The sequence below is a fragment of the Dryobates pubescens genome, chromosome 1 (assembly GCF_014839835.1).
Source record: "Dryobates pubescens isolate bDryPub1 chromosome 1, bDryPub1.pri, whole genome shotgun sequence".
Taxonomy (NCBI): domain Eukaryota; kingdom Metazoa; phylum Chordata; class Aves; order Piciformes; family Picidae; genus Dryobates; species Dryobates pubescens.
In genome coordinates this window covers 4449078-4468890 of record NC_071612.1, presented here as the reverse complement: position 1 = coordinate 4468890, position 19813 = coordinate 4449078, and the positions used below count along the sequence as shown (strand labels likewise).

At 47.9% G+C, this 19813-nt stretch overlaps 1 protein-coding gene across 2 annotated transcripts in view; it reads right to left on the bottom strand.

Moving 5' to 3' along the window:
* Window positions 1-19813, bottom strand: part of PLXNB1 (plexin B1) — an 84069-nt gene that overhangs the window by 12001 nt on the left and 52255 nt on the right. For both annotated transcript variants that reach the window (XM_054180065.1, XM_054180075.1), the window contains 15 exons: window positions 18056-18164; window positions 17854-17962; window positions 16388-17251; window positions 14315-14440; window positions 13082-13204; window positions 12033-12126; window positions 11528-11694; window positions 10344-10495; window positions 8363-8468; window positions 6883-7019; window positions 6170-6346; window positions 5804-5972; window positions 4474-4716; window positions 632-808; window positions 153-301 (listed from right to left, as the gene is read on the bottom strand). In XM_054180065.1, coding sequence (XP_054036040.1) covers window positions 153-301; window positions 632-808; window positions 4474-4716; window positions 5804-5972; window positions 6170-6346; window positions 6883-7019; window positions 8363-8468; window positions 10344-10495; window positions 11528-11694; window positions 12033-12126; window positions 13082-13204; window positions 14315-14440; window positions 16388-17251; window positions 17854-17962; window positions 18056-18164 — 2902 coding nt within the window. The remainder of the gene's footprint in view (window positions 1-152; window positions 302-631; window positions 809-4473; window positions 4717-5803; window positions 5973-6169; window positions 6347-6882; window positions 7020-8362; window positions 8469-10343; window positions 10496-11527; window positions 11695-12032; window positions 12127-13081; window positions 13205-14314; window positions 14441-16387; window positions 17252-17853; window positions 17963-18055; window positions 18165-19813) is intronic.

Below are 19813 nucleotides of genomic sequence, written 5' to 3'. Positions count from 1 at the left end.
CATCCAACAACATCAGGGGGCTCCAATTTTGGCACAAAGTAAAACCTGGGATCTTGTTTAGGTTCAAGATAGACACATTTGGCCACATCCACTGAATGGTGTTAGAGAGGAACTCAAAATAAAAAGCTTTCTATAGTGCCAGTGTTTGTTACCTGTATATGAAGACAATGACCAGAACAATCAGTGCCACGAAGGATGCACCAACACCCAAACCAATCTGTGCTTCCAGGGGGAAGGTGAGCTGGCTTTCTGTGTCATACTGCACTCGGCCCAGGAGGAAGTTCAGGTTTCCCATCTGGACCTGCAAGAAAGCATGTGCCATGATGTAAGCTCAGTGCAGCAGGGAAATGCAAAGCCACAAGGCTTCTCCAGAATGGGTACAGGGGGTACACAGCTCTCTAGCAAAGGTGGCCCCACAGCACAGCTCCCAGCTGTACTGTCTGTTTTCAGGTATTGTTTGGCACATCAGAGCAGAGAACAAGAGCAGCTCCTTGCCACACCTGCTACCTCCGCTGCCCCCACCAGGGTTTTTAACCTTTTCTCCACTTCCCATCCCACTCCCTGCCTCCACCACTTCTTGCTTGTGCTTTAAGAAGTTACAGGATTCCTTGTGGTGCTGCCGATTCCCTACCGTGAACTCTGGGAGCAAGTCTGTACCCTCCCGCTTCGTGCGGTGCCGCGGAGCAGGCTGCTCGGAGGGAGGCTCACAGTAGAGATGATTCCTTGTTAGTGTCTTCACCACACAGATTCCTTCCCCAATCATAGCCATAACTTCGTCCTTGGAAATAGCCAGGTCTAAATTTTCCCCCTGGAAAAGACATAGAACAGCACATCAAATCAGGGGGAAAAAAACAAGTCCACATCAGAATAGAATAGAATTAACCAGGCTGGAAAAGACTTTTGAGATCGAGTCCAGCCTTTCATCCAACACTATCTAATCAACTAAACCATGGCACCAAGCACCCCATCCAGTCTCTTCCTTAACACCTCCAGTGATGGTGACTTCACCACCTCCCTGGGTAGCACATCCCAATGGCCAATCACCCTTTCTGTGAAGAACTTCTTCCTAACATCCAGCCTAAACCTCCCCTGGCACAGCTTGAGACTGTGTCCTCTTGTTCTGGTGCTGGTTGCCTGGGAGAAGAGACCAACCCCCACCTGGCTACAACTTCCCTTCAGGTAGTTGTAGACAGTAATAAGGTCTCCTCAGACCCTCTTCTTCTCCAGGCTAAACAACCCCAGCTCCTTCAGCCTCTCCTCACAGGGCTGTGCTCCAAACCCCTCCCCAGCTTTGTTGCCCTTCTCTGGAAACCTTCCAGCAGCTCAACATCTTTCCTAAACTGAGGGGCCCAGAACTGGACACAGGACTCAAGGTGTGGCCTAACCATGCAGTGTACGGGGGCAGAATGACTCCCCTGCTCTAGAATGACTCCTATAGCTCCAGAGAAGGTGAAAGAGTTCAACACTACAGAATGAAAGCAGCCTTTTTGTCCCTCTCATCTCTGACAGGGCTTGCATCTGAACTGGTTACAGAAATTAATTCTGTAAGCTTTAAAAAAAAAAAAAAAAAAAATCACTTGCATACAACTTTGATTATAGCTTTAGGACCTGTACCATGCTGTGCTAAGTACAGTCATAAATAGGCTGTCTTCTTAAAGCTCTTCGGCCACAGCACAAAGCAGCTCAACTCTTCACTGCGTGTATGTAAAAATGTACTCTCATGTTAGTTAACCTAAGCCCTCCAGTGAGTCAATCAATGCCTTTCAAAGGTGCAACACATTTATGCTGCTGCTCTTATCTGCTACACAAACCTGCTTTCATTTTCATCAAGGGCAACAAGGATGGGGAGGAGTCTGGTGCACAGCCCTGTGAGGAGAGGCTGAGGGAGCTGGGGTTGCTTAGCCTGGAGAAGAGGAGGCTCAGTTGGGGAGACCTTATTGCTGTCTACAACTCCCTGAAGGGAGGTTGTAGCCAGGTGGGGGATGGTCTCTTCTCCCAGGCAACCAGCACCAGAACAAGAGGACACAGTCTCAAGCTGTGCCAGGGGAAGTTTAGAATAGAATACATAGAATAGAATAGAATAGAATTAACCAGGTTGGAAGAGACCTTCGAGATCATCGTGTCCAACCTATCATCCGACACCACCTAATCAACTAAACCATACAACCAAGCATCCTGTCAAGCCTCGCCCTGAACACCCCCAGCGTCGGCGACCCCGCCACCTCCTCAGGCAGCCCATTCCAGTGGGCAATCACTCTCTCTGTGTAAAACTTCCTCCTAACCTCCAGCCTAAAATACATAGAATACATAGAATAGAATACATAGAATAAACCAGGTTGGAAGAGACCTTCAAGATCATCACGTCCAACCCATCAACCAATCCAACACCACCCAAACAACTAACCCACGGCACCAAGCACCCCATCAAGTCTCCTCCTGAAAACCTCCAGTGATGGCGACTCCACCACCTCCCCAGGCAGCCCATTCCAATGGGCAATCACTCTTTCTGTATAGAACTTTTTCCTAACATCCAACCTGAACCTCCCCTGGCGCAGCCTGAGACTGTGTCCTCTTGTTCTGGTACTGGCTGCCTGGGAGACGAGACCAACATCCGTCTGTCTACAACCTCCATTCAGGTAGTTGTAGAGAGTAATAAGGTCACCCCTCAGTCTCCTCTTCTCCAGGCTAAAAGGTGAAGAGAAAGTTCTTCCCAGAGAGAGTAATTTGCCATTGGAATGTGCTGCTCAGGGAGGTGGTGGAGTCACCATCCCTGGAGGTGCTCAGAAAAAGGCTTGGATGGGGCACTTGGAGCCATGGTTTAGTTATCAGGAGGTATTAGGTCATAGGCTGGACTTGATGATCTCTGAGGTCTTTTCCAACCTTATTGATTCTACGATTCAGGGATTAAGACTTTATTTTTTTTAATTAAAAAATAATCAAACCCTGCTGCCTGATGTCAATTACATTTTTATGGTTTAATGCTTCCTAAGGTGAATCCTGCAGCAGTCTTGTCGTGCTTTTGGCCAGAGCTCTGTCAGGGTATGCTGACAGGCTCCTAGATCAACTTCCCTACTCTTTGAAAGCTTACATCTTGTTAGCTCTCTTTTAGTCTTCTCTAATCTGCCTTACTTCTCTAAGAAGCATTCAATACCAATGGCAGAAATCTAGGTATCTCTGGACTAGGATGTCCTCACAGTTTTTACTCATAGGTGAAAAAGAGCACGTGGAGAAAGTGCATTAGCAGCTGCAGCCATGAGCTTTTCTAATGAATACTAGGCTAGAAAACACCTTTCAAGACAAAAGAAATACCTCAGAAATTGTCTTCTCACATGTACAGGAAAAGAATCCATTACCCACCCTGCCACTCTGCATCTCTTCAAGGAGAGGTTTTCCTACCTCCACCTAGTATCAGCTCTTCCCTACTCTCAGGATTCTTTTACTCCTAAGTTACTCCTAGAGGAATCTTAAGAATTTACAAAAAACCCAACCCCACAAAAAACATCAACAAACCAAAAAACAACCACCCAGCAGCTGGGAATAGGATGTGGGGTTTATTGAGTACGCCTAAACATGAGCCAGCAGTGTGCCCAGGTGGCCAAGAGGGCCAATGGCATCCTGGCCTGTATTAGGAATAGTGTGGCCAGCAGGAGCAGGGAGGTCATTGTGCCCCTGTACTCTGCATTGGTTAGGCCACACCTTGAGTACTGTGTCCAGTTCTGGGCCCCTCAGTTTAGGAAGGACATCGAGACACTTGAAGGTGTCCAGAGAAGGGCAACAAGGCTGGGGAGAGGCCTTGAGCACAGCCCTATGAGGAGAGGCTGAGGGAGCTGGGATTGTTTAGCCTGGAGAAGAGAAGGATCAGAGGTGACCTCATTGCCCTCTACAACTACCTGAAAGGTGGTTGTAGACAGGAGGGGGTTGGTCTCTTCTCCCAGGCAACCAGCACCAGAACAAGGGGACACAGTCTCAAGCTGTGCCAGGGGAGGTTTAGACTCGAGGTGAGGAAAAAGTTCTTCACTGAGCGAGTCATTCGTCATTGGAATGGGCTGCCCAGGGAGGTGGTGGAGTCACCGTCCCTGGAGGTGTTCAAGGGGAGATTGGACGTGGCACTTGGTGCCATGGTCTAGTTGTGAGGTCTGTTGGAACAGGTTGGACTTGATGATCCTTGGGGTCTCTTCCAACCTTAGTTACTGTGATACTGTATCTCATACACAAATAGTTCCTTAGGATGAAAAATAAAGTACAGAAGTTTCCACAAGCCCTACGAAGCCCCCAGCAATGATTTATGGGCTCAAGAGACTTTTTGGATGCACCTTTTTGCCCCTCTTGCATACCATCTCTTACTGACCAAAGCAGATGTAAGCCTGGCCAAGGCTTTAAAACCTAGGATGCTGCATGACACCCATTTAAAACACTCAGGTTAGAAACAGCTTTGCACAGGAACATCACGTCCAGAAAGTTTTCGTGCGTTACCTCCACAGAGATGACACTTCCCGGCTTGTGACGATATGGTTTGGCAGGGTCTTCAGCATTCAATGGTTTTAGGATGGGGTTGACTTCATAAGAGAAGGGCATGGGATGCAACGAGTTGAAATCAAAGCTCAGATTATCCAGAATAAATTCCAACTTGATACGGACGCTCCGCAGCAGCAGGTTAATGGCTGGAGTTTTGCACAGGATCAGGTAGGAAGAGTTAACAAGACATGGTTCCTCAAACTAAATGTGAAAAGCAAAAAGAAAAAAAAGACTCAGCAGCTTTGCAATACTTCCCAAGCCTGAGCACAGTCTGGGGCCAGTCTGCATTCCTCTCACCTGGAGCAATGCCAGAGTAACCCTGCTTAATTAGAGAGGGAAAAATCTAAGATCTGAGGAATTCCCCAAGTTGCTCTAAAGGAAGTTTTCATAGTATTGTTTCTGTGGCAAGTACCTAGGTCTCAGCAGTGGGAATCCGCTCTAACATTCCCTGGCAGCAGATTCTGGAGAGCAACCAGCTTTAGCTTTCCCTGCTCTGAAAGAATGGAACTGAAGACCTTCAATGAGAGGCTGATTTCCCAGCCTGAATGCCTCTGCGAAAGAAGTGTTCCTTTGTCCAGTTGCGTATGTTTTATATGTTTGCTGGAAGTACTGGAGTATTTGCTCACCCCCAGTCACTAATGCCTTCCTAAGGACATGAGCAAAATCAGATCTCACTGATGCCCATGCATCAGGAGCATATTCTCCCATCTCATGTCCAGGAAGCCCTCCATCATTTGCACTAATGATGCAAATTCTTCTCGTGCTTTGGCTGTCAAACGTCCTTTACCGGTAGAAATTCTGCTGCATGCTCTGTGACCTTAGTGATCACATCAACATCTTTGTAGTGGCTTATCTCAGGATAGTGGCAACAAGAGTGCAGAAAATATTGGTGGAACTGGCAATATCACTGTATCCCGGGGGAAAACAAGCCCGGGGGCTATAGACGTGGACTGAACTACACAGGGACACACTCAGACACAAAAGTTCTCTGGCTCAGCTGTAGATTTCTTTATCTCCACACTGCTGCCCTGCTGTTTCTGTCTCACATCACAAGTCCTGCACATCTCTAAGCAGAGGCAGACCCAACTCATGGAAGCGTTTGTGCAAGTGTTTAACCTCTTAGTCTGGCAGAGAACACTTCCACTTGGCAGAGACTCTTGGTGTGGTCTGAGCAGCTAACAGCAAGAAGAGGGAGGGGAGAATCCTTTGGGACAGAAAGTCCACCTCTCTAGGGCAGTATGTCAATCTTTATGCTCCCTCAGCTGCACTGAGCACTTTGCCATGCTACCTGTTGGACACTGCACAGGGCATCCTCAGGGCACTCGGAGTCTGGGATGATTCTGCGCCACCGTCCCAGTCCTCGGCGCCGGCGTTCAGATGGAGAAACTGTAACTCGGATCTTTGGTTTCTGTACAACATCCAAGTTGTAGCCATGAACTCTGAGCACTCTTCCTCCACTGCAAGAGAAAAATAGTTGATCTCACCCACCAATTATTCATTAGCTCTATCTTGCCCATACTTCCACCCTTCTGCTTATGATCGTTCCTACAAGCCTGGCTTTACTCCAAAGCGCAGCTCAACAAGCAGCTGCTGTTGCTGTTGTAGTACCTGCCACAGCACACAGCCCCAAGGAAGGTGCACTCAGTCTTTCTACCTGAGGAAGCTTTTAGGTGGCTCTGCAAAGGTGATGTTGGGATCCAGAGTATATCTGAAGAGGGCTCCTTCCAGTCTCCGCTCTTGGTCCCCATATCTGATAGTGACTGGGAGTTCTGCAGACACATTGCTGGGACTTGTCTGGCATGCCAGCTGATCCTCTGTCATCTCAGAGAGGCTTGAAGAGACAGAAGAAAGACCAAGGGATTAACACAGACACTGCACAGAGAGGTTTTATTGTACTACTCTTTGCTCTTTGCAGACAGTTTGCAAGTATCTGCTGGTATTTTCCTAGATTTAATGCTGAAAAGTCTCATGCCTCATTGCTGGGCAGTTGTGAGAGAACAGCACATGGACAAAAAGCTGGTACAGCCACTGTCCACACTGAAGAGACTGGAAACAGGCTACCAAGACACATGCACTTTCTGACCAGCAGTGCTGTCAGGTGTACATTTGTCTCAGAAGGCAAGAGAGCAAGAAGCTCTTAGTTTTAGTCTGCAGGAGCCAACTGCAGTTCCCCACTAGCAAAAGCAGAGGTGTCAGGATGGGATATAGTCCCATCAAGAGATATGCATGATATCCTTCTGGAACACAGAGGAGAGCAGAGCTCCAACAGCCTGTGCTAAGGGATGCTAGGCAGCATTGAACCCCACAGGTCTCTGGGAAGGACTTAGCACAGTGCACAGCCAGCACATCAGCAGGCTCTGGTCTTACATGTGGCAAGGGAGGTCTCCAAGCAGGACACTGATTTCACTAGGATGTCCAGTCAGCAGCTTTGAGCCCAGAAGGGTAAGGCAGGTTCCTCCTGCTTTGGGGCCCTGAGTTGGAACAATGGATTTCAGCTCTGGGTTCTAAAAGAGGAGGGGAAAGGGGCCGGGGGGGGGAAGGGAAAAAAGAAAGAAAAAGGAGGTGAGTGACAAAGGCCTTAAGAAAAGAGCAAAACATGTTCAGTGAATTTCAGTGCTCTGAAATAGAAGCTACAGATCCCAGTCACAGGCAGGCCTCAGCTAGGCTCCAGCAGCTACCCTATGGAGAAGAGGAAACAGTGGAGCAATCAATCACACCAGCATGAACCATGAATCAGGGACCAGCCTCTCCACAGAAGTGAGGAGGCAGATGGATGCTGCAAACAGCAGAGCTGAGCCCCACACACAAACCCTAGGATTAACAATTCAAAGGGATTGTTCAGGTCAGTAACTGGATTAATAACTCAGGTTAGGAAAAACAAGGTGGCAAATAAATTGTCTGTTTGTTTAGTAGATAAGATTACCAGCAGGGAGTCCTAAGAATTTGTCTTGAGACCTGTGCTGTTAAAACACACTCATAGGAGACCTGGAAAGGGGAAATGAAATTTGACAGATTATTCAGAGTAGCAAAAATTTACTACCACTGAGGAGCTGCTGCAACAATTAGAGGAACCAGGTAGAGTGGCCTATAAGTCACTGATGATACATCAAGAGCATCTTGAACATAGTATGCTGCCATCACCCTGCCTCAAAACAATGGTAATAGAACCAAGACCAAGAGCAGAGCACCAAGCAAAATCCTTTATATTGAATGGCTCTGTACAGCCAAAAAAGGAACAGCCTAAGCCTTTCCAGGCATCTTTCTCCTTCCCATGGGAGAGGGAGACATGTAGCTAGGTACCTAACTTGGAAGTTACACAGCAAGGGTGAAAAGTAATTATACCTACAAACTGCTTAAACATTATTTCATGGTTTCTGGGATTAAAACATAAAAAAGTTATCAGAGAGGTGTTTAAAAATAATAGGAAACATTTCTCCATACAACACACAGTAACTTTGGGCTTACTGCCACTAGCTGGTGAAGGTCAGAAGCTCCTGTGTTCAAGCAAGGAGCAACTTGCAAATGAATGGAAGTCAGAAGTCTTAGTAAGATGTTAAGTCATCAATAATTAAAACCCCCTGCAGATCAAGATGGTACCCTGTATTTTTCCTCTTTAAGCATTTCATAGTTACCTTTGTAAAAAGAGGACAACCCCCCAAAAAAAACCCCAAAAAGACTCCAACCAAAACAAACCTACCCAAAATACAGCACAAATCCTAACACAATCAGACAGAGATACCAGCAGCAAGTGCCTAGCAGAGTGCTGTACATTCCTGCAACAGACAGCCATTTAGTATAGATCCTGGAGGAACAGGGAGAGGTATGAAAGAAGCAACAGTTATGTTACCTGATAGGTGAAAATATGCCCAGAAACTCCACGTCCTCCTCCAGGCACTTCCACCACTATGTGCCCAAATTTCTCTGTCCAGCTCCCGCCGGTGACGCAAACGATACTGCAGGGCAATCCAAAAACAGTGTCACAGCATGGAAGGGATGGCGAGCTGTAGCCACTGCATCACGTCCCAAAGCCATCTAGTAACCATGGCTGCCTTCTTTCAGCCTTATCTCATAAAACTGAACATTGAGAAACACCTCTAAAAGATGGAATAGCAGAAAGAAAAACAAACCCACACCAGAGGACAGTCCCCAGCAGGTCCATCCTAGCCAGGATTACTTTTTCTGGAACAGACAGGATGAAACCCACTGTATCACAGATACACAAGGAGTCCAAGAACTCTGCTGTTGTCCAGAGCTGATCAAATCAGTCCAGTCTGGAGTGACCCCAGGCTAGCAGTGGTCAATCCACACATTAATGCTGTGTCTGATGCAGAAGAGAACTCGAGACTGTAGGTTTAGCTGGCATTGGTCTTCAGTCAGGGGCCTCTGGCACCAGCCAGTTCCCCTGATGTGCACCGCTTGCTCTTCCCAGCCCTTTTTCCAGCCATAACTGGGTATGGGAGATGCTGACAGATTAAGAAGTCCATTTGTACTTAGAACAGAGGAGGAAGGGATCCCATGTTACAGCACTGATTTGCTAACTGAAGAACTGCTCTGCAGAAGAAGACTTCCTAGCCATCCCACACAGAGGATAAGTTTTGTCTGGGCCTTGCTCAGGAGCGGATTCCAGGTTCACAGCTATATCTCCTCAACCAAAAAAAGCTCATGAATTTGAACTTAGGCAGTGCAGTCTCAAGGCAAGAAGCTGTGATGCCAGGTGATTTACAAACACAGAATAAAGATAGTGCTAACCCCAGAAAGATTATGCTCCGATTCTAGGATGAAAACAGAAAGCAGATGGAGCCAGACAAACAAGGTGCACAGACAGGACAACACTGCTCAACACAGCAGGCCATTTCCCAGCAGGATCTTACCTGGCTCCCAGAGGGTAGTGTGTTACAACTACTGCTACCATGGAATGGAAAAATGGATTTGTGACAGCTCTGATGAGAGGTTACTCACAATTGCTCTCCATTTCTGCTGGTTGATTGGCTCTTCTCCCTCCCTTGTCCAAGGTTCCCACCTACCTGCCCTGTTAAAGGCCAACTACATAAACACTACTTTCTTCTTGCTTCCTAGCTGCTCCCCAGTTACACCATTCAATAACTGACTACATTGCCTTGTTCTTGGTTCTGCCTTAGCCAGATGCACCAGTAACCCATTTCTGTATCACTGACATAACTAGACTGAGCAGGACAGGTCTTTCTGCTTCTCACCCTCCTCCTAGCCACCACTTTCACCAGCACTGTGTGACCTGCCAGGTGCTCCAAGCCAACATAAGAGTGGCACAGGGTCTACCAGGACTCCATAGTCCTGGTTGAGAGGGTCCTTTCATTGGATTTGTTCCTGGAAGGTGGAATTCTGGCTAGAAGTGAAGAATAACAGGAGTGTGCCCACTCAAGCAGAGGCAAGAATCAGGGCTGTAACTCCATCCTCACCCTGAGTTAACATGGCCAGGATATTTACCTAGCAGTGACACTTGCATAAGTCACGTCCCTCACTTCGTTGAAATCATCCTGTGGTTGGGAGTGACACTCAGGAAACTGCATGGTTCTGAGCTTGTGACTCCCTGATCCAGCTGGCCTGTGGGCTCTGCACTGGCAGCGTGGTTGGTGTACAGCAGTGCTGTTTGGCCATCACCTTGTACACAACCTTATTTAAGTCACTGTCTGAGTAACTAATCAGACAATGCCCTTACTCAAGGGCACTCCCTGAGGAATGGGCAAGGCTCAATACCTGCTGCAGCAAAGCAATGACATCTCAGGCTGGTGTCAGCAGCCCAAGGAAAAGCCAGTGCCTGCCTCTGGGAGGAGGTTTCACAGATACTCTACCTGCTAGAGATCTCATACTCTTGAGCATCTACGGCACAGGGAATTCCTGCAACAGTGACAGTTTCTGCAATGTCTTGATGTTTCTGCCCGAGGTTTGAGCCAGTGATGGTGATTCTAGTGCCACCTTCCACTGGTCCAGACAGGGGGTACACCTGCAAAGACATCCGCGCATGTGTAAATGTCACAGCATCTCAGAGCTCTGCAGTCTGGCAACTGATCTACAGCACAGGGCCCTTCAGCTGCCCCATTGCAAACTCTGCCTGGTCAGGTCACTGCTATGAATTCCTTTTACTGACTTGGACTAGTATCAGGTAGCACTCTCATCAGAGGAAAGGCCATGAAGACCACCACAGTTGGAGCCTTCTTTCCCATCACTCACTGTTGCCAGCAGTTTCCCCAGAGGTGATAATCCACTATAGACCTGTAAGGCAAGTGACTGCTCTGCTTTGCCTTCTCATCAAACATGCTGATCACTCACAGGGCTGCTGAAGAGTAGAATGCACAAGCCAATACACATTACTAGTACTGAAGCAGCAAGCACCATTCCCCCTCAGCATCAGTACAACAATGAATTGCATGCTGCACAACAACAAAGCTCTGTCCCTGAGCAGCACCCAAAATAAACTAAGACAAGATGCAGCACATGGATGTTGTGTGCCACTGGAGGGAGAACAAGCTGACAGCAAAAGGGACACATGGCTACAGACATTCATCATGTGGCAGTTAGCAAGAAACATTTAAAATAAATAGACAAAAAAATCATTAATTCCAGTAAGCTATCATGCCTTTCTCATCCTTGCTGTGCTATTGGCATGTGGTTTTGTCCTCCTTTGGCTCAGACTCAGTTGGGCCAACTTGTTTTAGGATCTGGATTGGGACAGGTGGAGGAGCCAATCTGTGGACCCTTTCCCAGTTCCTGAATGATTCTGCTCCTTTTGGCACGATGGCTTCAGCTCACATGACATAGAAGTGCATCTTTTCCCACTGTTCTCTATCAGCAAAGTGAAAGCCCAGTGCAGAAGTCCAACATCCTCACTACACAGAGGGTTCACAACAGAATGAGATTAATTTGCTCTTCAGATGACCAGCGTATTACTGAGCTGCACTGTTTGCACTCTGATTTCAGTTGAAGAGTGGAGCCCTTCTTACCCCAGGGGCAGTAGACTAATGAGCAAGTTACTCACAGAATGAATGAGAGGTGCTGGACACAGGTCTTCTATCTCTTCCTTGCAGGACCCCCTGTAGATGCAGCTGGGGTTGTCTCCTCCACACCAAACACAGTTGTACTTGGAGTCAGCTGTTTGGCAGCGGCTACAATCAGTGTGTCCCACAGAGCAGTTGTAAAAAGTCACTGCAAGGAAATAAAATTCAGAGGCATCTGCAAGCATTCCCTGGGATGCAGAATAATCCAGCAACTTGGCACTTTCCACAGAACCCTCCCCTCCTTCCTCCACTGTGACAAGCAGCAGAAATGAGGCTGTGGATGTTCAAGCAGCATGTAGACCTGGTGCTTAGGGACACAGTTTAGTGCTGGGTCAAGGGTTGGACTGAATGACCTTTGAGGTCTCTTCCAACCAGATACATTCTATGATAGGACTACTACAGGTGAAAAAAGCCTCATCTGAAGATTTCTCAATTCTTTTTCACCTCATCTGCTGTCTTTTTGCCAGGGAAGTGTTGCACTCCTACCGTGAAGGTCTGCAGCGCTGTCCACTCGAAGGTGTCGTCGCCTCTGCACAAACACCACGGCATTAAATTCGAGTTGAGGAGCTGTGTAACTGTACTGCAAAGACAAAGACCATCAAGACAAAGGACTCAGAGGCACAAACAAGCCAGATGAATAGGCAAAAAGCATTAGCATCCACCCTGCATTGTGCACTGTCACACACAGCTTATGCACAGAGCTTCCTGTGGATACATACAAGCAGCATTAGCTGAGGCAATGGCAGCACAGCACTATTCTCACTGGTTCACAGACTCACAATTCTGCTCTAGAAAGCACAGCAGGCATTGGTTCACTAGAGTAAACACTCAAAACAAATATGTGCTCACAGCAATGCTTGTCTAACTTCCTAACTGCTCTCCTAAATGGATAATTCCTATCTACAAGCCACCTGCTCAGGAAACTGCTCAAGCTGTGATTGCTGTCATTTCAGTAGAGCTCAAGATGCAGGATTACAAGTGGTTTTCAGGGCTCATGGACACTAGAACCTATGCTATTCCTCTCTTCAGTTATAGAAGTTGTGAAATAAAAACATCACCTCTGCTTGCAAATCTTGCCCTAAGTAAAATCCACACATCATCCAGAAATGCAGATGGATGGTTTAATTTTGCCTGTTAATTCTATAATCCACAGGCTAGCTTCCACCACCTAGGACAAAACTGCTATTAATATCAGAAAAGAACCACCACCACAGAAGTTACAAGCCAGAGAATCATGAGCAACAGTGCTTCAAGCTAAAGCAGAAGTGGCACTGTCCTGGCAGGTTGCAATGAGGGGCAATTCAGAGATGGCATCTCCCCATACCACAGCAAACGCATCAACAGGTTGCGTGCCTCAGACTGCTCAATCTTTCTCCAAGCTGAAGATCATGTCAGTTCTGCCAGGCAGCAGCAGCACACATCAGGGGCTCCTAGTGCTCAAGACTATAAATAGTTTTGCAGAACATGCTCTTTTTTGCTGAGCAAAACCAGCAGCAGTGTGAACTTTAAAACTGCATCATATTCCAAGCACTCACCTGGCTCATCTGGCAGGTGATATAACAGAGGGACTGGTTTGTTTCTTCTCCTTCTACATAAGCATCCATCACCACTGTCCTCCCCTCCAAATTAAGGACACACTCATAGTCCCACTGATGGTCCTGCAAACAAGATACACATGGTACCACTTCTCTACTACACAGAGCTTCCTACTACAAGACAGCATACTCCCGTCTCTCTGATTCAGTACCTTTTGGCAAGCCACTTTCTGTGCAAGCAGTGTGCTCCTCACTCCCTTTGCTACGCCAACTCTAAGCTATATTCAGAGGCTCTCTGCTCTCTATGCTGTCACTGCCTCCATGTATGAAAGGTAAGTCAACACAGAACACCTAGAAAGGAGCACATGTGTGTCAGTGCAGGGAGGCCTCAGCACAGCAAGAATGACAGCAAAACCAGCAGGGCTGTGAAGTGATGCCTGTATGTGTGTGTGAAACACTGGCTTGGAAATGAAGGCTGGAGGACATGCATTAGGGGCAGTGCACCTCAAAAATCACTAAATGTATTTTTCTTCCCTCTCTCCAGTAAATCTTCAACTGACTTGCTTAGATGCTTCCTGTGAAAAAAAAAAGATGGATATGCATCTGTAACCAGCTCTGCTGCTCTAAGCAGTGCAGCATATCAGGTTTAACATATGAAGTAACCATCAGTCTGTGGGCTGCAGAGGCAGTTGTTTGCAAAAGGTTACTAAATCAGCCTTCTGTTTTGAGAAGCAAAGAGAGCTTTTATCAGAGGCACACCCAAGAAACAGCTTTCAAGGGTGGTTTTTCCCATTGCAGAAGTTTCAGGTATGACAGGAATGGCCACATTAACCTGAGCATGCCAGAAAGGAAAGGGAACAGATTATTTATCTTTATCTTATGGAGACAAAAACAATCAGCAGAGCTTCATCAGGAAGCTATTCAAAGAGCTACCATTTGCAGCACAGCACAGGTGCAGCTTAACCCAAATGCCTGCAGATCTTCTCCAGCAGGTTGGTGCACACCTGTACTCTCTTTCCTCTGGGTGACTGCCTACCCACCAATAAATGTAGCTATGTAATTCTTTATTCACAGAAGTAGGTCATTCCTCTGGGTGTTTCCACAAATTGGAGAAATCTAGGCAGAGCCACCACTGTGTCTTACATGTATTTTGAGCACTCCAGTGGACAGGGTGCCCAAACAGGTCTCTGCATTCATATGGTTTGTCAGTGCTGATGGCTTTGAGGTGACTACCTGATAGAGGTGGAAGTTCTTTCCCAGCAGGGTTATTTTCCTCGCCACATTGACTGGAAACAGCGAAGAACCCTGGATTCCCTGCACACAGGGGCATGCATCTGGACCCCAGCTAAGCTCTTCATTCTGAAAACAAACACAGGCATTAAAGAAACCTCCCTGGCTCTGATACAGGGAATCAGAGCCTAACATGCCAACAAAAAAACCAAGCCCTGCCTGAACAATGACATGGCTGTGTGTCTTCACCATGAAGTCACAAGAAAGCACAGCAATAGCCCAAAGCTGTGAATACACTGGACATCACAGCAGCTGCCACATTCACATCAGCAGCTTTTCTATGAGACCTGGGAACCTCATGTACACTTTCTTTCCTCAGGCTGACACTTCTCATTCAGTATCACAGTATCACCAAGGTTGGAAGAGACCTCGAGGATCGAGTCCAACCTCACACAACAAACCCCATGACTAGACCATGGCACCAAGTGCCACGTCCAATGTCCTCTTGAACACCTCCAGGGATGGTGACTCCACCACCTCCCTGGGCAGCACATTCCAATGACTAATGACTCTCTTGGTGAACTTTCTCCTCACCTCGAGCCTAAACTTCCCCTGGCACAGCTTGAGACTGTGTCCCCTTGTTCTGGTGCTGGTTGCCTGGGAGAAGAGACCAACCCCTTCCTGGCTGCAACCACCTTTCAGGTAGTTGTAGAGGGCAATGAGGTCACCCCTAAGCCTTCTCTTCTCCAGGCTAAACAATCCCAGCTCCCTCAGCCTCTCCTCACAGGGCTTGTGCTCAAGGCCTCTCCCCAGCCTTGTTGCCCTTCTCTGGACACCTTCAAGTGTCTCGATGTCCTTCTTAAACTGAGGGGCCCAGAACTGGACACAGTACTCAAGGTGTGGCCTAACCAATGCAGAGTACAGGGGCACAATGACCTCCCTGCTCCTGCTGGCCACACTATTCCTAATGCAGGCCAGGATGCCATTGGCCTTCTTGGCCACCTGGGCACACTGCTGGCTCATGTTTAGGCGGGTGTCAATCAGCACCCCCAGGTCCCTCTCTGTTTGGGAGCTCTCAGCCACTCTGACCCCAGCCTGTAGCTCTGCATGGGGTTGCTGTGGCCAAAGTGCAGCACCCAGCACTTGGACTTGTTAAATGCCATCCCGTTGGCCTCTGCCCATCTGTCCAGTCGGTCGAGGTCCCTCTGCAGAGCCTTTCTACCCTCTAACTGACCAACATCTGCTCCTAACTTGGTGTCATCTGCAAACTTGCTGATGACTGACTCAACCCCCTCATCCATATCGTCAATGAAGATGTTAAAGAGGATGGGGCCCAGCACTGATCCCTGGGGCACACCACTGGTGCCTGGCTGCCAGCTGGATGTGGCACCATTCACCACCACTCTCTGGGCTCAGCCCTCCAGCCAGTTCCTAACCCAGCACAGAGTGTTGCTGTCCAAGCCACGAGCTGACAGCTTAGCCAGCAGTTTACTGTGGGGGATGATATCAAAGGCCCTGCTGAAGTCCAAGTAGACCACATCCACAGGCCTTCCCATGTCCACCAGACGGGTCACCTGATCATAGAAGGAGATCAGGTTGGAGAGGCAGGACCTGCCCTTCCTAAATCCATGTTGGCTGGACCTGAGCCCTTGGCCATCCTTCAGGTGCGCAGTTATTGCCGCCAGGATATTCTGCTCCATCACTTTCCCTGGCACTGAGGTCAGGCTGACTGGCCTGGAGTTTCCAGGTTCCTCCATCCGTCCCTTCTTGTGGATGGGGACCACATTGGCCAGTTTCCAGTCATCTGGGACCTCTCCAGTGAGCCAGGACTGGAGGAAGATGATGGAGAGCGGCTTGGCAGCTCATCTGCCAGCTCTCTCAGCACCCTAGGATGGATCCCATCCGGTCCCATGGACTTGTGGGTGTCCAAGTGGCCCATTCCTTATATTACAGTGATCAGCTTCTACACTTTTGGAGGGCACCACCTCTCCTCTATGCTGAAATACATAGAGCAGTCTGTAAGAAAATGTCTAAGTGTTACAGCCTTGGACTGAATTTCAAAGCCCAGCAACTTACCTCTTCCCAAAATTCAGGGGCATCATACTGATAGTCAAGGTCAGGGTGGAGAATCCTGGGAAAGTCAGGGACATCTCTCTCAGAAGAATCACCATCACCCGACAGAAGAGTAGAAGCAGAGAAAGGAGATGTGTCATTCTCAGCCTGCAGCAAATCCATCCAGTCCTCTGTATCCTGGAGCTCTGTGCCTTCCTCCAGCAGCCAGTCTGGAGGAGCTGATGATGGAAGCTCTGAAGCAGGTAGTTCAGTTCCCAGCAATCTGGGAGAAACGTCAGAGGCAGCAGGGCCTTCTGGCACCTGGCTGGGGGTCTGGGGAGATGGGATGGCAGATGTCAGTGCCTCTGTGGTAGGAAAAGAACTTGGAGGCCATTTGAAACTGGTGACATGAGGGGAAGGTGTTGCTGCTGCTGCTGCAGATGTAAGCAGAGGGCTACCGACTAGTGTGGTGGGTGGGTCAGTGTGCCATGGCTCCTGGGCAGTGGCTGGTCCTTCAGTGGGCAAGGCTGCATCATCCACAGCTTTGGATGGGCTGGTGAGAACAGATGTAGCAGGAGAAGTTGTCTCTGGCACAGTGACAGCAGGTTTGTCTGCTGGTGGTGGTAGCGGAGATTCTGTGACAGCCTGGAGAGAGGCTGCTTCAGTCAAGAGAGTCAAGTATGTATAGCTGGGGGTTTCTGCAGGCTCAGTCATCACATCTGGGGCTGCAGAGGGCGTGAAGTGGTTGGGCTCTGTGGGAGGCACAGTGCTTGGCACCACATGCACAGCAGGAGTGATGGGTTTTGTGGCCATGGTTGGGGCTGTGGTAGAGGACTTGGTGAGGGGAGCTGCTGAAGAAGGAAATACACTCGAGGGTGGGATCTGGGCCTGAAGGGAAACAAACAAGGTGGGGTGAGAAGAGAGAAAGACACGAAACAGTAAAATGGAAGCAGGAAAACACTCCTTATTACTTCCCATAGCAGTGCTTGCAAGAGGCTGCTTAGCCCTCTGGATTTCAGTGAGAGCTACGCCTCATGCCATCTTGTCTTGGACTGGGGAATGCTCACGATGCAGAAGATTCAGCAACATTCCCTCTTCTCACAGACACCTGCACTTGCCTTCACTTAGAAGGAGGTCTACCTGCCTTCGTTCCCTTTCAAACTGTGGCAGCCACAAACTGGGCATCAGTTCCACCTCCCTGGTCCCAGCCTCCCTGCCAGCTTGCTCTTGCCCCTTGCTTTGAAAATACAAGCTGGATAAGCCCAGGAGAAGGGTGACCTGCTTCATCTGAGAGCACTTCCCCAGAAACCTAGTGAGGCCTTGTAACATCATGGATGCAGAGCCTTGTGCTGCTCCATGGGAAGGCTTTGCTCCAACAGCTCACTTCCTTGGTTGATGTGACAGCTGCTATTTTACCTGATATGAGATCTGACTCATTGCAGCTCACTGTGGCTGCAGCACACAGGACTAGGACTGGGTAGGAGACGCACCTTTTCATTGTAGATAATGGCTCCCTCCTCGCAGGCTGCTTTGTGAGTGCAGAGGTGCTGCTGGATGCACCAGTTACATCCCCAGAGACTGCTCACACACTTCTGACACCTGAAACAGCAATGGAAAAGCAGCTGCTGAGATGATCCAGGAGGGGACAGGCACCTCCTCTACAACTACAGACAAGAAAAAGCAGGTGCTCACGGTGCCGATTTCCACAGCAGCGCCACTGCAGCACAGTCATAGAAAGAGAAGTCCACAGAAGCAATGAAGATGTCATGGAAACGCACTACGAGCTTTATGGTGACATGATCTGAAAATGAAAACAAAAATCCTTTAGCAATGGAGTCACTGTAATTCTGCCATGTTGTTAAGAGACACAACCTGCTGTAGGAGAGCCACTGTCAACCGTGGAGACAGACTGCCATCCATGCTTCTAGCATTTCAGTCACTGGATTATCCTACAGACACTAAAAACAGGTTGGACAAGTTTGTCAGGAGTAGCTCATGACAGCTCTTGCCAACCCATGGGAAGATAGACTAGTCTGAAGTTCCCTCCATCTTTATCTTAAAATTCTACTGCCATCTCTCTATTAGAGGAAGATTCCAGGCACAAAGTTTATTGTCTTCCTTTGTCACCCAAGGGAAACACAAACCCTTAGAACTGACATGTCCTTCATGTACTGCCTTCATCTTGATCTTTGTTCTATGTCCAGACTAAGACATCTGTCAGTGAAGAGGTTTATAAGACTTATAATCTCACTTGCAATGACTGAAGGCTTATCTGCTTTAAATCCCAGCCTAACACCAGCTAAAAGCCTCCTGACAGCCCAATTCTCTTTTGGGAAGAGACCATCACTATTTTCTGATACATCATATAGCTGCAGATATGCTCAAAACTTACTGCAGCTGATAGCATGAGCCTGAAGGAGATATTTTCCAGATGAGAACATTTAACCAGATCATTAATCTTGTTCCAGACAAGTACCTCCCCAACCCTAGAGCTGGGTAATAGCTCTCCAAATAATGCTCTGCTCTGCTCAGCTCCAGGAGTTGCCATTTCTGTGAGACAGTTTGCTATAAAAATAAGTAACAAAAAGCTTGTCCATCATTCCTCTCAGAACTCAGACCTCCTCTTGCAAGCAAGCTCTATTCACAACAAAACAGTTAGTATGTCTGGTGAAGGATCAGTCAGGCCTAAACTGGGTTCCTGAGAGTGAACAGGTGAACCAATATGCCAGTAAAACAGCTGATGATGAGGTGTGTATGAAAACCCACAATTAGGAGAAAAATAAAGGTATCACATGCAGCTGGAGGCAGGAGTAGCTGCAATATTGTCAGCTCCCACCACTTTCATACAGGTGATTGCATTTGGCAGTGGTGAACAAGCTAACTCCTCTCAGGATTTCAGGGTTGTGATACCATACTTCTAAATATTCCTTTCTCCATCAAGTCCATGACTACTAATAATGCTGGTCAGCAGTAGAGAAGATGAGGTGAAGCACTTGCAAAGGGACAGCAAGAGTTTCTGCTGTCAGCTTGGAGCTCAACAGCTTAAAAGTGACAGATAAGCTTTACCTCTAAACAAAGCTGAAAAAAAGGGCTAACATTTTAGTGAGCTGCAAAAAGTATTATCAGTAGAAAGAGGAAACTGATGGTTTCTAAGGCCTTGATGAGACCTCATTTAGAGAAGAGTGTATGACCCTTGTTACCAGCTTCAAATTCATCTTAGCAGAGCACAAAAACCATGCAAAGAAGGGTCAGCAATAACAGCAAGGAGGAGAGGAAGTCTTGAGTAACAAAAGAACACATAAAAAGCTGACACAGTTAACATGGTAAAACTCTGTTCTGAGTGCACTTGGGCATAGCTCACTGAGTGGGAGAAGGGCTGTGGAAGTAAAAGGACAACACAAATAGATCAAATGGACACAAACCACTCACGAGCAAGTGGGCTGCAAAACA